Source organism: Gouania willdenowi, chromosome 6 (genome assembly GCF_900634775.1).
Source record: "Gouania willdenowi chromosome 6, fGouWil2.1, whole genome shotgun sequence".
Taxonomy (NCBI): domain Eukaryota; kingdom Metazoa; phylum Chordata; class Actinopteri; order Blenniiformes; family Gobiesocidae; genus Gouania; species Gouania willdenowi.
The window spans coordinates 387,720-404,631 of NC_041049.1; the positions used below are offsets into that span (position 1 = coordinate 387,720).

General features: G+C 38.9%; 1 protein-coding gene across 2 annotated transcripts; it reads left to right on the forward strand.

The window, feature by feature from the left end:
* The first annotated feature begins 163 nt into the window (after positions 1 to 163).
* il17ra1a (interleukin 17 receptor A1a) lies at positions 164 to 9,155 on the forward strand. 2 transcript variants are annotated; one of them, XM_028450956.1, is made up of 11 exons: positions 164 to 375; positions 2,168 to 2,192; positions 2,655 to 2,801; positions 3,128 to 3,249; positions 3,381 to 3,507; positions 5,873 to 5,920; positions 5,991 to 6,130; positions 6,196 to 6,270; positions 6,360 to 6,429; positions 6,498 to 6,599; positions 7,678 to 9,155. In XM_028450956.1, the coding sequence occupies exons 1-11, from the start codon at positions 262 to 264 to the stop codon at positions 8,742 to 8,744; spliced, it is 2,037 nt and encodes a 678-aa protein (XP_028306757.1). In that variant the 5' UTR covers positions 164 to 261; the 3' UTR covers positions 8,745 to 9,155. The 2 variants fall into 2 exon arrangements, with proteins under 2 accessions (XP_028306757.1, XP_028306758.1); XM_028450957.1 differs by lacking the exon at positions 2,168 to 2,192 and having other exon boundaries at positions 239 to 375.
* Positions 9,156 to 16,912: the final 7,757 nt, after the last annotated feature.

The following is a 16,912-nucleotide window of genomic DNA, read 5'->3' on the forward strand; positions in this document are numbered from 1 at the left end:
ACATACACATACATATGACGGTGTACTGTATAAATATTGTCAATCAATGGAGTTATTGATGACAAAAATTCCAGTCATGTCACTAGAAATCAATGGATTAGAATGACTCAGCACTAACTTCCTGTTGCTGGCAGTGAACGCATCACTGTAGTGAACAGGGGATTCCGGGGGTCCGTGAAAGCAGCCTGAGGTAAGTCCGGTGTTTTCCCGCCGAGCAGGAACAGGAAGTAGTAGTGCTGGTGTGACGGTGTGACGGTACCGATGGAGGCTCCCGGTAGAGTCCTGCTGCTCCTGCTGCTCCCGCTGCTCCTGCTGCTCCCGTTCAGCTGCTCCGTGAGGCTCATTTCTCACTCTTCGTTCCGCTGTCCCCGTCAGGTGAGCACCGGTGTCCCGCCTCCACTGGTGACCGGATTAGGAGGTGTCTAACAGGAAGTCCTTTATATTTATATTTATTATATTGTGGAACAAACAGGAGATGAGAATCGATCATATTTGTTATTAATTTAGTTTATTTCAATTACACATTATAAACTCAAACTCAGTTTATCTTTAGTGGGCCACACATTACAGGCAGAGAAATGAGTAATATAATCGTTATTGTGCTCATAGTTAAATAATAATAATATATGTACAGCACTGATCATATCAGAGCAATAGGTCACTATCACATTAAGTGATTTCACTTTACACTTCGTTGATTTTATGACCAATTTTTATGTAATTTGTGGAATAATTTGACAGAAAAAATGATAGAATTGAATGATCTAATATAACGATGGGGAAAACTGAGCTCAGTTTATATTATGGAGTTTCATTAAATGTGTGCATTAATGTGTGAAAACTGCTTCTCTCGTCTCCTTTATCGGCATGTACAAAAAAAAAAAAAAAGTGATGTAACCATGTCGGAAAAAACTGAATAAAAAAATTTAATAGAGAATGAATTATAATTTACACAATGATTCATGGCTGGATTAGATGTTTTATTACTGCGTTACTACACAGCTCCCATCATCCATCAGCTAATTAAATAATACTGCACATGTTTCACATCTTTCATTTATAGTAAATAAAGCTGAAATGGTTTTTAATCTTTGTTCCAGCCTTACTTTAAAGCTAAAGGTCATAGAGTAATAGGTGAAAGTGATGATGAATGTAGTTTTATATATATACACACACACACATTTGATTCAAAAGAGTGATTCCAAGACTTACTTTTCAAATTTAAATAAACACACACACACATTCGGTGTGAACGCACAATAAGCCTTTTGTCATATTTTTTAATTAATTACGGTATTACCGTATACCGTGGTATAACAGTATAAAATGTGGATACCGCCCTAGCCTGAAGCTGTGTGACCAGAATGAAGCTGATGTTTCTTTAAGCTGAACACGCTTCATGTACAATAACCTGTGGAGTAATGAACATGAGGAGCGGCTTCATGTGATGCTACACACTATGTCTGGTTAAAGCTCCGTTTATATTGGATGGTAGCTATGGTTACCAAGAAGAAGATGCACACTGTATTACATAGATGGTGCATCTGATGCATGTTTCTGAGTTATTCAGATTAAAAAGAGTTAAAACAACTCATGAACAGCTGGAAGTCCCTTTGAGTCCAAGTGGAAAACAATAATTACCACATGTTCACATTAAAAAGGACAAAACTACAGAAACGCCCCCTACACTGCTGAAAACGCACTGTAGGGGGCGCCATCACTCCGTAGGGAGCATAATTACAACATCAGGGCCTCTATGCTCAACAGCACTGGAGAGTACCTGTTCATTCATTCATGTCAGGGTCACAGGGCTCTGTTGGTGCTTTTCTCCAGCTCTCATTGGGCACTTGGTTAGTGGGCGGGGCTCCAATCATCACAGGTTATGGTCACACAGCAGCGTTGAACAAAGAAATGTGACTGTGACACGACAAATGTCACAAGAAACAATTTAAAGGAAAGTGAAATGGAATAAAAAGCTTCACTCATGTTCACGTTCATGTTCACGTTCATGTTCACGTTCATGTTCACGTTGTGAATAAATGTCAGAGTGACTGAATTATGACTCATATTATGTAGGATTGAACTGTAGTTTTTGGAGAAGAAACATTAGGAAATGAAAAGGTGTGTGTGTGTGTGTGTGTGCGTGTGCGTGTGCTCTCATCCACAGGACGTCACGTGCACGGCCTCCCTCAGTAAGACAGCTCTTTGGTTTCTAACATGTTCTTCACTGTGTGATCATCTCCTCCAGTCTGACCAACAGAAACAGGAAGTGCAGCCATTTTCTCCAAGCACCAAAATAATCTGCTGGAGCAGATGTGGGAAAGGAAACGCACAAAACTACACACAATAACACAAGATGACCACACATTTAGATAAAACACAACAAACACACAATGACTGAAAGAAAAAATACATCCAAAACTAGAGGAAAAATGTCCAAAACAACAACATAAATAGCAAAGTTTTCTGGATTATACTCAGATTGGTCATTGTGCTAAATGATGATCAGATACAATCACGTTTGTTGCCCCGCCCCCGTAATAAAAGCTGCCAATGTAGCGTAGACTATCTTTCTCTGCTATTTTTTAACTTCTGTATATTTCTGTATAATTTTCTCTTTGTGTGTGTGTGTGTGTGTGTGTGTGTGTGTGTAGGTAACTGCTTTGACAGCGACTGGTCAGCTGTCAGTGACTACACTCCCAGTGCACCTGAGGGTCTGAGGGTGGGCTTTGACATCAGACGGGATGAGAGCGGAGCGCTGCAGCCGGTGCTCACAGCTAATTGGACCATCAAAGATGACGGTGAGAGTCTACAGGTCACATGTCTACAGGTCACATGTCTGTATTAGTGAGTCAGTTATAGACATTTATCATAGAGCTGAACCATCACAGCATCCACAGTAGGGTTGGTTTGTTTTTCCCACAATGGTCACTTCTCTGTACTTTTTAAACATTCCCGTTCACATCATGTAATAATATTTTTAAAAAAAACACATTGCTTTGAAATTGAATTTTTAATCTCAGCACGGCAGAAGTCACAACAATGAATTTTCCGGTAGTGAGCATGCTCATAATTGATCTAGAAATAACAGAGCTAAAGTAGTTCTCACTGATGTGTGTGATGACAGGCAGCATCTATTCCCTGAAAGCCACAGAGCTCCACCTCCTGGTCCTCTCCACCAATCAGAACATGTGTGTGCGCTACTCCTTCAAAGACAAACTGCACATGAGAAGTCCTTCAGGAGAGAAGGTGAGTGTTCTGTTCATATGAACATATACAGACCAGATTAGCATGTAGCAGAGCCGTCTGAGCACAGTCACAGGCTAAAGGGGTGGGGCTTAGATCTTCAGAATAAACCTGGTTGTGTGTGTGTGTGTCAGTGGAACTTCTCTGCTAACATGCTGATCCTGGACCCTGGTCATCAGTACAGAGTGTCCGTGTTCAACATTCCCAAACCTCAGCTTGAACACAGCAGCTATGACATCAGCTCAGAGCTCAGTGTTCCTGGTGAGTCCATCTATCTGTACACTATCAAACACCAGATAAACTGATCACCACTTCAGCTAAAACACCATCAGTCTGTTCACATGTCAATGAATTACAGACACAGATGAAGCTCTGCAGAATAACACCATCACCATAACAACCATAACAATAACAATGAGATTTTAAACAGGATTATATGTAGAACTGGACATATTTCTCTGTTTCTACACAGTCACCAGTGTCCATGTGTAATATACTGTGTACATGTGTGATTTGTCCCTAAACAATATGTGATGTAACGATATCTAAATCCCACGGTTCAATATAAGATAATTACTGCGGTATTGTAGGAAAGCTTATGGTTAGCATCAATGCTAACAATAACAAGAATGATGACCATTGAGAAATGGTGTGTTCTCCATTTTGACTGTATGTATTTAGATTTATAACATTATATAAATACTGTCTTCTTACACATACAGACTCTGGAGATTAAGTTCAAACAATCTAATGGAGACAGGTATAGAAACAATTCATATAAATAAATAGGGTAACCCTAATTCTGTTTAGATTCATTTGAGGTTTTTCTAGAGAAATATGATAAAGTCAACATTTATTTATTAGTCAGGGACAATGGAGTTCAACATAGAAACTAAATAAATGTTCAGCTGATGTGATGCACATTAAAGCTAACGCTAGTTTACATCTCCTGTCCCTGGTTGGGCCTTTATATGTTACAGTGGAATAACACACACACACACACACACACACTAGTAGGTAAAACTAGGGTTTAATCCCACAACAACACCAGATATACAGGTGTCACTAACCAACGTCTCTTGTTATATCTGGAGCTGTTTTAGATGTTTTCCTTCAGGATGCTAGGTTGTTCAGTGGCTCCTCATGTAGCTCGTATTTGTGGACGAGTAGCGTACGCTACCATTAGCAGTGTTTATATATTGTCCATCTTTTCTTCATGGTTTGTTGATGCAGTGAAACCACAGTGTTTAAACTTGTAGCTGCATCGTGCACAGGTTCTACAAGCTCCTCCTCTTTTAGCATCCACCATGGCCGTTTCTCAGTCTGTGTACTTGAGCCAAGTTCTGTTTCAATTCAAAGTCCACTTCTCAGCAGTAAATTCGCTGTAAATCCCCGGATGAGAACTTGCCACGCCCATTTTACCCAGCATGCATCAGATGAGACTCCGTCAGCCATATTTCCCAGCATGCACTTCAAACAAGCGCATGATTTCAAAGATGATGACAGAGGAGCATTAGCTGCACATGTGTAAGTTACAAAAAATACATTGACCAAGGGTTAGGGTTGAACATAATAATAATAATAATAATAATAATACATTAAGAGTTTAATTTCATACCTGACGTGGTGCAGATTCTGTTTTGTCCTAAAGAAAATATTTTTCAGGACAGAATTTAGTTTAAAAATGTAATACCTAAACATGTAATTATTCAGAATTAAAAAACTTTATTAAAAATGGAGATTTACTTTTATATTATATTGATTATCAATATTATTAATAATATTATTCTTGTTGTTTGAGCCTAAAGTATTTTTTATTATTATTATTTTAACAATTATTATGAATTCAATACCTAAAAATCTAATTATTAAGAATTCAAATACCTTATTTTGATATAAAATATTTTATTATTATTGTTATACATAAAATGTTCATAAAATCTGTTCAAATTTTTTTATTTATCACCAAATATTTTATTTGTTTACAAAATAATTAATATTTACAACATCATCATCTACTCAATGATACATATTATTTTATTTGATGTTTACAATGGAGCACACATACTACACACAACAATGTCAGGACAATGTCTGTACCCATAAGTCTGTACCCATAAGTCTGTACCCATAAGTCTGTACCCATAAGTCTGTACCCATAAGTCTGTACCCATAAGTCTGTACCATAAGTCTGTACCATAAGTCTGTACCATAAGTCTGTACCATAAGTCTGTACCAGTCCTATATATTTACAGTATGGGTCTTTACATCAGAGGAAAGGAGAGCACTCCTCCCTGACCTTCCATGAGCCCTAGCTAAAGGCTAAAAGCTAAAGGCTAAAAGCTAAAGGCTAAAAGCTAAAGGCTAAAGGTTAAAAGCTAAAGGCTAAAAGCTAAAGGCTAAAAGCTAAAGGTTAAAGGCTAAAGGCTAAAAGCTAAAGGCTAAAGGCTAAAAGCTAAAGGCCAAAGGCTAAAAGCTAAAGGCTAAAGGTTAAAAGCTAAAGGCTAAAGCAGAGCAGTTAGCAGAAAATGTATTATTATTTTTTTCCTAAAGTGGTGGGCGGGGCCTAGTGCCCTCTATTGGTCACTGGTCTGTAGTAATTTGATCCTCTGTGTCTGATCCTCAGGTTGTGATCACAGTGACATGAAGATGACTCAGTTCTGCTCAGACACAGGTGAGACTCTTCATGATGATGATGATGATGATGATGATGATGATGATGATGATGAAGGTGTGTGCTACAGGCAGCCTGTGGATCCCCAACATCAGTGTGTCAACTGCAGACTCATTTCTGAACGTCAGCTTCAGCTCAGACTCTCAGTGTGAGAAATACCTGCTGATCATTAGCTGCTCCTCACACACACACACTAAGTGGACCTTCAGGGTAAGACCTGTGTGTGCGTGTGTGCGTGTGTGTGTGTCTCTAATCCATGATGCTAACCCCTTCAGGACGGTGATGAGAGGGTTAACGTGCTCTTCAATCTGAGTTACTGGCCGAGATGGTGCTGCCTGTTCCATGTGGAGGTGAGTTTAGACGCTGAGAGGACTGTGTGTGTGTGTGTGTGTGTGTGTGTGTGTGTGTGCGTGCGCTGACCGAGTGGTCGTTCCTACAGATCAAACCTTTATTCCAACGCTGCTCCAACGACTGCAGACGAGTGAACATGTTTCAGGATGTTTGTCCAGGTACCACTTTAAAAACACTAACACAACTGTGTGGTTTACATGATGATGATGATGTTTGTTCCTCTCAGAGTCTCCCAGTGCTCCTGCTCCATACACACTGGTCATAGTGGGAGTGTTGTCTGTGTGTGCACTGACTGCAGTGTGTGTGTACTTCCTGTGCAGGAGGCCAGGTCAGTGTCTCACTTCCTGTGTGCGTCTCACTATTTGGCAGCACTGATAGTGTTAGTTGTCTACTTAAAAAGATGAGTGTTCACGTCACCTGTGAGAGATCATTTTTAAACAATGTGTTTGTAAAATGGTGCAGAAATAAACATTTGGTCAATAACAATAGATGAAAGAGGTTAAAGGTTAGCACACACTAACACTGTAGCAGATGTTCTGTTGGGTGGAGGTCTACAGATTGGCTGGACCACTCTAGGACCTGTTTACAGAGCCACTCCTTTGTTGTGAGGGTCAGACTTTGATGTGGATGATCAGGTACTAGATGATCACTCTATGACATGTTTAAGATGATATCATTGGTTCTACCTCCCTAACGTCATGGATCCTCACCCATCCATGGTCAGATGTTCTGGTTGCGTTGCTTAACGAGTGGTCTTCCTTAAGATCTTGGCACTTGTTTCCTGCCGAGTCATTTTTCGAGGCGTGGTAAACTGATGATGTTTATTTAACTAGATAACCTTTAAACGTTTGAAACGTGTTACAGTTTATTCAGGAGTCTTTGGGGATTTTCATGACTCAGCTTTATTTATGTGTGAGTTTGTATAGTGTAGCAGGGATAAAAGCATATATGAAGATAAATTAGCTCTCCTCACTGATTGGTTAGTTTCAGCCCAGAGTGTAATTAGTCCACGGAGGCCTGTGGGGGGTGGGGCTCAGATATAATCTGTTCAAACGTCCTTTTAGAGGAAAGAGTTTGTTCCTTAGCTGTGATGGAGGAGCAGAGCATGGACTAGATGATGGAGCTGTAGAAGTGACATTTATGAAATTATTAATTTATACAATAACCAACAAAGGATAAAATAAAGCATAAACTAACACAGTGCTCTCCTACCAGCCTGACCTTTCACCCACTTTGTCTAATGGAAAATAAAAAATAATGCTGAGTCATCCTCTTTAACTTCATCTTCATCGTTTCTCATCAACTCATCACGTTAATAAATCAACCATAAGAGGATGTGAACCTATGATCTGCCACAGTAAACAGCAGTGAGTTACAGTGTTGTGGTGTTTCTCTGTATGTTCCAGGTAAAGCGTTGGCGTTCTCCTCACAGCAGAAGGCGCCGCTGCTGCAGGTGGAGCAGGTGACGCGGCGTCCCAAGGTGCTTCTGATCTACTCCCACGACCATCGTCTGTACAGAGACGTGGTGCTGTGTTTCTGCGCCTTCCTGCAGGATCGCTGCGGCGCCGAGGTGTTGGTGGACCTGCTGGACACGGGTTCGCTGGGCCAGGTGGGCGGGGCTCGCTGGCTGCAGATGCAGCGGCGGCGGCTGCAGCCGGGCGACAAAGTGCTGCTGCTGTGCTCCAAAGGTGTGCAGGCAAAGTGGCGGGCGCTGTGCGGCGAGGCTCAGGTGACTCTGAGGGAGGACGAGCTCTCGGACGACATCCTCACTGCCTTCCTCAACCTGTTCCTACCCAGCATGCACCGGCCCGGCGCGCTGGGCATGTACGTGGTGGCGTACTTCGAGGAGCTGAGCGACGAGTCTGACGTGCCGTCACTGTTCCACATCTCGGTGAAATACGCGCTGATGAAAGACGTGGAGGAGATGCTCTTCAGGATCCTCGACATCCACAAGTACGAGCCAGGGCGCGTCCGCCACGTGCACGGAGTCCACGTGCATGACTACTTCACCTGTCCGTCAGGACGGGCACTGAGGGTCGCCATCGAGGCCTTCCAGGACCACCAGCGCCAGCACCCAGACTGGTTCCAGAAGGAGTGTGAGTTGGGGGAGGAGGAGCTCGATCAGCACGCACACACGCACGCCGCTCCCGTGCTGCAGTGCGTCCCTGTGATCAGGGCGGGACTCCCAGCCTTCAGGTCAGAGGTCAACATTCATCCAGAGGGCTGCAGTGCTCACATCCACACACAGCGCCCCCTGCTGTCACAGGCTGACACAATGTCACCACTGTTGGAGGGGAGGAGCCAGGAGCAGGACTCCACCCCCAGAGGAGAATCTGATCAGGGTTATGTCTCTAAGTCCTCCTCACAACCTCTGCTGGACTTGGTTCGCCTACAGGAGGCGCTGTTTGAGCAAAGCCTCAGAGCACCACAACTTAATGATGAGACTGTGGAGGAATCAATCATTTTATTTTAAATAAATGAAGGTTTTTCAAGGATTTAATCATTCATCAATTTTCAGACCCACTTCATCCTATTTCATGGTGGCGGGGGTGTGTTGGTGCCTATCTCCGGCTCACACTGGGCGCTAGGCGGGGGTACACCCTGGACACACACACACATTCTCACTACTACAGGTTATTTTGAGACTCCAATCAACCTATCCGTCATGTTTTTGTATTGTGGGAGGAGCCTGAGTACCTGGAGGAAACCCACGCAGCACGGGGAGAACATGTAAACTCCACACAGAAAAGACCAAAAAGATTTTGGTCAAGATATGACGCACGTTGGTTGATTCCTGTTTTTAAAGATTAAAAAATCTTATTTTAAATAAACACAATGTTTTTAAGGATTAAAAAATATCTGGTAAAGAATAAAAGATTTCCATCACGACTACTTTGATGTTTTTTCTTTACTTTCTTCTCTGATCTTTTATTCAATTAAACTTTATTTGTATAGTGCAAATTACGACCAAGTCCCTCAGAGCGTTTATCAAAATATAAAAATCATAATAAGAAAGAAAAAACCAACATGATCCACATGAACAAGTATTTAGTGACAGTGAGAAGAAACAAGTCCCTTTAACAGGAATAAATCTCCATTAGAACCAGGTTCAGAGGTGGCAGCCATCTGCGTGGACTGTGTGTGGTTAGTGGTCAGAAGGACCAACAGGACAGGATAGAGAGATAGAACATCCGTGCTGATGTCATCGTTTACTCAGCAAACAATGACGCCATAGCCCCGCCCCTCTCCTCTTTTAAATTTTGTATTTTATTATGTTTTCAAAAGTGTACAACAACAAACATTCCTTTACAAAACAAGCACATTTCCCCAAACTCTGTCCTTAAAAATGTCCATGTATTAGAAAAAATATTTACCAAAAAAAAGAAAATAAACAGGAAAAAATCCATGCGTCTGAGTTTGTGGATCCATTATTTTGCAGTAATTTGGTCATTTCCAAATGTTTATTTTAATTTTATTTCACATAGACCTCATTCATGTTCAGTCAGAAGTGAAACCTATTCAACTTCTGACCTCAGGGTGTGAGGGGGCGCTAGAGCACCATCTAGATCTGTTTCACTACACAGCTCCTCACCAGAGCTAGAGTCACGTGTGCAGCCAGAGCCAATCAGACGAGTGAGAGAGAAGAAGTTTCAAAATGTTTATTTTCATGTTAGTTTGACTGTTTGCTGTTTATAAACGCTGATATTTTCACTATAAAACCAAACATTGGATGTAGATGCTGAACACATAGAGCTGTTTAGAGAGAGTTGGGATTAAGTAGCTGCTGTGAAACCGCTGTTAAAAAGAGAACACTGGATGCCTCTATACTGGCTAACTATAGACCAATCAGAACCTTCCATTCATGGCCAAGATCATTGAGAAGGTGGTCTTCAACCAACTGAGTCAATTCTTAACATTCAACAAAATATTTGATAAATTTCAGTCAGGTTTTGGTTCTCATCACAGCACAGAAACTGATCTGATCAAAGTGATCAATGACATAAGGTTGAACACTGATTCAGGAAAAGTATCTGTTCTCATTCTATTGGATCTAAGTCTACATTTGACACTGTAGATCATACACTGTTGTTGCACAGATTGTAAACATGGGTTGGACTAAATGTTAAAGTAATGGTTTAAGTTCTACTTGGAGGATCAAAGTTATTTTGTAAACATTGTAAACTTTGAATCTGACAGATTACCAATGTCCTGTGGGGTTCCTCAGGGATCTGTTCTTGGACCTCTTCTGTTTAGCCTTTATATGCTTCCTTTAGGACACATTTTACACAACTGTAAGGTTGATTATCAGAGCTACGCAGATGACACACAACTATATCTATCACTGAACCCAGATGACCATGGTCCCATTGAGGTGTTGTGTAACTGCTTAGAAAAAGTAAACTGATGGATGAGTGAAAACTTCCTTCAACTAAACCATGACAAGATGGAGGTGATTGTCTTTGGTAACAATGAAAAGAGGACTGCTGTCAGCAAGTATCTGAGTCTGGATCTTTAGAAGATAAAGACCAAGTCAAAAACCTTGGTGTTCTGATTGACTCAGATCTGACATTCAGCATCAGATCAAATCTATCACAAAAACAGCCTTCTACCACCTAAAGAACATCTCCAGAGTGAAAGGTTTAATGACTCAGAAAGATCAGGAGAAACTGGTCCATGCTTTTATCTCCAGCAGACTGGACTATTGTAATGGTCTTCATCAAACATCTACAGCTGGTTCAGAACGCTGCAGCTCAGGTCTGAACCAGAACACATTACACTGGCTCCCAGTCAGCCTCAGAGGAGACTGTAAAGTTCTGCTGCTGGTTATAAATGTGTGAATGGGTTTGGTCCAGAATACATCAGTGAGATGTTAGTCAGGTATGAACCCAGCAGGTCTCTGAGATCTATGGACACAGGTCAGATAGTGGAGCCCAGAGCTCACAGTAACCATGGTGATGCTGCTTTTAGTTGTTATGCTGCAAAGAAGTGGAACAAACTGCAGCAGAGCTGAAGTCAGCATCACATGTGAACATTTTTAAATCAAAGTTAAAGGCACTTTTTTTCTCTACTGTGTATGATTGAGAGAGATTTATGGTCATGTTGATGATGTCATGATGATTTTACTGATGATTTTAATTGATTTTACTGATGATTTTAATTGTTCTTATTGATTTAAATGTTCTTATTGATTTTAAACAATTGAATGTTTTATCATGTAAAGCACATTGAGTTGCCTTGAGTATGAAATGCGCTATATAAATAAATTTGCCTTGCCTTGCCTTAACGGAAGTTTCAAATAGTTCCTTCCGTTTCTTTTCTAAACACGCATTTAAAAAAATCTGTGACGGAGTATGTGCACACACACAGTATTTATAATAAAATATACTAAATGAGCAAAATAAAACTAAATATTTATACAGAAAGTACACAAAACAACAACAGAAATACACAAAAGGCTCCACAAACATACATGACAGAAAAATACACCAAACGAAAACAAAAATATGAGAATGACTCAAAATACACACAACAAAATATTTATACAAAAAATACACAAAATGACTCCAGAATCACACAACAATGGCAACACCAGTGTCACGGTCTGAGTTTACCTGCGTACTGAGATGTACCCGTGCTGGATTAGCCATGCACACATATTAATAAACTATTCCTTTTCATATTGAGTTTTATTATAATCATACTTTTTGGTAGAATAAACTATTAGTATAGACATTGCTGCATGAAACATTATTACTCAAGCTGTTGACTGCGATTGTGACTCAGATTATCATACTGAGCTTGTTATGGGAAATTAGTGAAAGGAAGAATACATTCTTAAAAAGTATATTCCAATGTGTGCTTTATTTTTTTTTTAAATAAATAATAAAAAACTGCTTAGAATAAATTATAAAACTTTTTTTTTGTACTGCAATGATACCGCTAATAAAATATTTCATAAATATTTTACAAAGTCCGTGTGCATCTAAACTGATGGTTGTAGATTAATGACACTAAACAATCCACGAGAACAACAAACTAGAATCAGAATAGATGTGGTTCAAATCCCTACAGTGTTGTTTGCTAAAAGCCAAAATGTATGAAAACAATAATTATCACTCTACACATTTCACAACAAACCTAAATGACCACGGTGAAGTTGGTTTCACGTTGGACGTTGGATATTCACTCTTAAGTTAAGTCCCGCCCCCTCTGTCATAGTTCAGGGAGAAACACGCTGAAAGCGCCGCGTTTAAAAAAAAGTGTTTCAATCAATAATATAATGAAAAATACTTCTAATACATGGAGATAGACTCAAAACGTATGTGCTGGTATATTTTATATATTTGAGCTTTTATGACAATTGTTTTTTTCATATTTTTCAATACCTTTGGAATCATGTGACCAATGACCTCAATCTAATTTATAATGTTATGTTTGTGTTTATGTTTGTTATGTTTGTGTTTCTTATGTTTGTGTTTGTTATGTTTGTGTTTGTTATGTTTATGTTTGTTATGTTTATGTTTGTTATGTTTATGTTTGTTATGTTTGTGTTTATTATGTTTGTTTTTGTGATGTTTGTGTTTGTTATGTTTATGTTTGTGTTTATGTTTGTTATGTTTATGTTTGTTATGTTTATGTTTGTTATGTTTATGTTTGTTATGTTTGTGTTTGTTATGTTTGTGTTTGTTATGTTTGTGTTTGTTATGTTTGTGTTTGTTATGTTTGTGTTTGTTATGTTTATGTTTGTTATGTTTATGTTTGTTATGTTTATGTTTGTTATGTTTATGTTTGTGTTTATGTTTGTTATGTTTATGTTTGTTATGTTTGTGTTTGTTATGTTTATGTTTGTGTTTATGTTTGTTATGTTTATGTTTGTTATGTTTGTGTTTGTTATGTTTATGTTTGTGTTTATGTTTGTTATGTTTATGTTTATTATGTTTGTTATGTTTATGTTTGTTATGTTTATGTTTATTATGTTTGTTATGTTTGTGTTTGTTATGTTTGTTATGTTTGTGTTTGTTATGTTTGTGTTTGTTATGTTTGTTATGTTTGTGTTTATTATGTTTGTTATGTTTATGTTTATTATGTTTGTTATGTTTATGTTTGTTATGTTTGTGTTTGTTATGTTTATGTTTGTTATGTTTGTTATGTTTATGTTTATTATGTTTGTTTTGTTTGTGTGTTTGTTTGTTATGTTTGTGTTGTTTGTTATGTTTGTTATGTTTTGTTTGTTCTGTTTGTTTTTGTGTTTGTTTTGTTTGTTTGTTTGTTGTTTTGTGTTTGTTTGTTTTGTTTGTTGTTTGTTTTGTGTTTATGTTTGTTATGTTTATGTTTGTTATGTTTATGTTTGTTATGTTTGTGTTTGTTATGTTTGTTTTTGTGATGTTTGTGTTTGTTATGTTTGTGTTTGTTATGTTTGTGTTTGTTATGTTTATGTTTATGTTTATGTTTGTTATGTTTATGTTTATTATGTTTGTGTTTGTTATGTTTGTGTTTATGTTTGTTATGTTTGTGTTTGTTATGTTTATGTTTATGTTTATGTTTATTATGTTTGTTATGTTTGTGTTTGTTATGTTTGTTATGTTTGTGTTTGTTATGTTTGTTATGTTTATGTTTGTTATGTTTATGTTTGTTATGTTTGTGTTTGTTATGTTTATGTTTGTTATGTTTATGTTTGTTATGTTTGTGTTTGTTATGTTTATGTTTATGTTTATGTTTGTTATGTGGTTTAACGTCACTTGTCTGTGGTTTGTCGTTGTGAGTTTAGATGAAAATGTTTTCCTGCTGCTGCAGTGTGGATGTAGAAATACTGATGGTGTTTCAGCTCAGACAAAGGCTGATAAGATGTGAACACACACACACACACACACACACACACACTTTTTGGGATTACAGTTGTTACACAGAGCATCCAAACGTTCCCAGGTTTGAATAAAAGTGGAAACATTTCCACAGGAACTTATGCTCAGCAATACTACAAAAGATAAACTTTTCATGGGAATTATTACATTTTTTTTTCTAACTGCTATAACAGGATGTACTTTCTGCGGCAGCTGAAGAAGTTCAGTCTGCCAACAAAGATGATGGTGAACTTCTACAGCTCCATCATCCAGTCCATCCTCTGCTCCTCCATCACCATCTGGTACCTGCAGCTACGGCCAAGGACAAGGCCAGACTGCAGCGTATCATCCACTCTGCAGAGAAGGTCATCAGCTGCAATCTGCCCTCCCTCCAGGACCTGTACGCCTCCAGGATTTTGAGGTGTGCAGGAAAGATTGTGGCCGACCCCTCCCACCCCGGTCATAAACTGTTTCAATCTCTCCCTTCTGGTAGGAGGTTTCGGTCCATCAGGACCAGAACCTCCAGACACAAAAACAGCTTCTTTCCCTCTGCCACCATCCACATGAACACACCCCAAGTCACCCACTGAACCCCCCCCCACCCCCCCACCCGATCACCACCTCCACCAGCTTGATACCTGCTGCACTGTATATATATATTTATATTTATCCTATTTATCCTTTATTCTCTATCTATCCTTTATTTATCCCTCATCCTTTATATTTATCATTATTATTATTATTATTGTTGCTGGGTTGTTCTTTGTTGTTTTGTTTTTATTTCTTTTTGTTGTTTGTTTTGTGCACCAACCACCAAGTCAAATTCCTTGTACTGTCCTTAAAACTGTACATGGCAAATAAAACATTTCTGATTCTGATTCTGATTCTAACACAATTTTGCAAACTAGTGTGGTTTTATCAAAATACACAATTCACAAAACCACACACCCAAACTGCAAAATACCTTCTATAGCCTGTAAAATGAATCACTGTAACTAAGACTGTATAATATAGCATTATCAATATCACACTTTTTCATCAAGTGGTACACACATATTACCAGATGTATGTGTAACCAATTACACACTGTTGGGCATAATGTAAATCACTCTTATCATTAGTATGCTTGTCATAATACTAAAATAGCTCAGATTGTTCACAAACAGGACAATGCACAGCTGGGTCTAGTTACATCATAGACATTATCTTTTCTTTCCAGACATTGAGTGAAGAAATGCGTTGAGTGGCTTATCATCCCTGAATGCTGCCATGATGAATTCATGTTGGGTGTGGGATACATATGTATGTGTATATACGTATATATGCATATGTGTGTATCCATAAAATGAAGAGTCCGTCCTTAAGACTGCTCTACTGTAAAGTGCCTTGAGATACCATTGGTTATGATTTGGCGCTATACAAATAAAGATTGATTGATTGATTGAATCACACCCACATCAGTGTCATCACACATCTCTTCCATAGTCTGCACTAAAGGAATGTACACATAGGGTTGTCGGTCATATTCCTTCCACTGCCATGCTAAAAAGAACTCTTCTATAGGGTTCAGAAATGGTGAGTATGGTGGGTGGTCAGTAAACCCATGTTGGACATGGGCTGCACCATGAAAGTTCACGTTGTTCCATAAAACAACGTCCTGGTTTTTATGATGGTCTACATCATTCATACGCTCTGGTGGTATGAGGATGTTGTGGAGTCTGTTCAGAAATGTGAGAACATGGGCTGTTGTTGTCCAAGGTTGGCATGACGGTGGAGGACACCATGGAGATGGTGATGTTAGTCAGGAACATCTATAATGTCTCTGTGGACAATGATGTTTCTTCCTCTTCTTCTGGTCTTTGCTAGGTTGAAGTCAGGCTCACCTATGAAGATGAACTCATGTAGGATTGTATGAGCATCTATTCCCAGAAAACAAAGAACCTAAAGTGAATGTGGTGTTATCCAGTACACTGTAAAACATGTAGTGTGTAGTTTACTGTAGTCAGTATTTACTGACATGTACACGTCTGGTGTCTTTGTTTCTTTCAGAGTTTTTCTCTAAAAACACTTTAGAAACTTGTTTCAGTCTGATTTGGTTTTGATTGAGAATGTGAGACAGACTGACTCGTTGAATGTTGTTGAGTATGGTTTTGTCTTTGATGATGTGGCTTTGAATTTCACGTAATCTGACTTCATTATTTTCCAAAACCAAGTTTACAATGAGCTTCCTGTACCCAGTGAACCTTTGGCCCCTCCCTCCACCATGGTTGTGTCTCTCAGTCCTTTAGAAAAATAAAATAAATAACATATATACAGACTAAAGATATTTCTCCTACAGTAAATTATACAGGAAACTTGTACAGTTAGTGTATGACATCAGCCATTCATGAAGTAAACTGATGTCACCAAACTGATACACTATGACATGGTTACATGATGTTTTTTAATTCAGGATAAATAACTAATAATCATTCTGAATTAAAGTGTTCTGCTTCGTGTTTAGCAGCGTTTAAAATAACGGTGGGTGTTTTTCAGTAACGGGATTATCTAACTAATTACTTTTTACGCCGTTATCGTTACTGAACGTTAAATGTGGTTCGTTACATGTATTGAATAAATAAACTGTTATGAAAACATCCCTGGCTTCACACACAGCTGTAGTGAGGACGTGGGTTAATAACAAGGTCAGAGATCATGATTGGCTAAGGCGGCAAAAAGAACCAATCAGAGCCAGGATTGTGTTTGATGGACTGTCTGACAGCTGTTGCTCACAGGCCCCGCCCCTTTCCCGGAGCTAGAG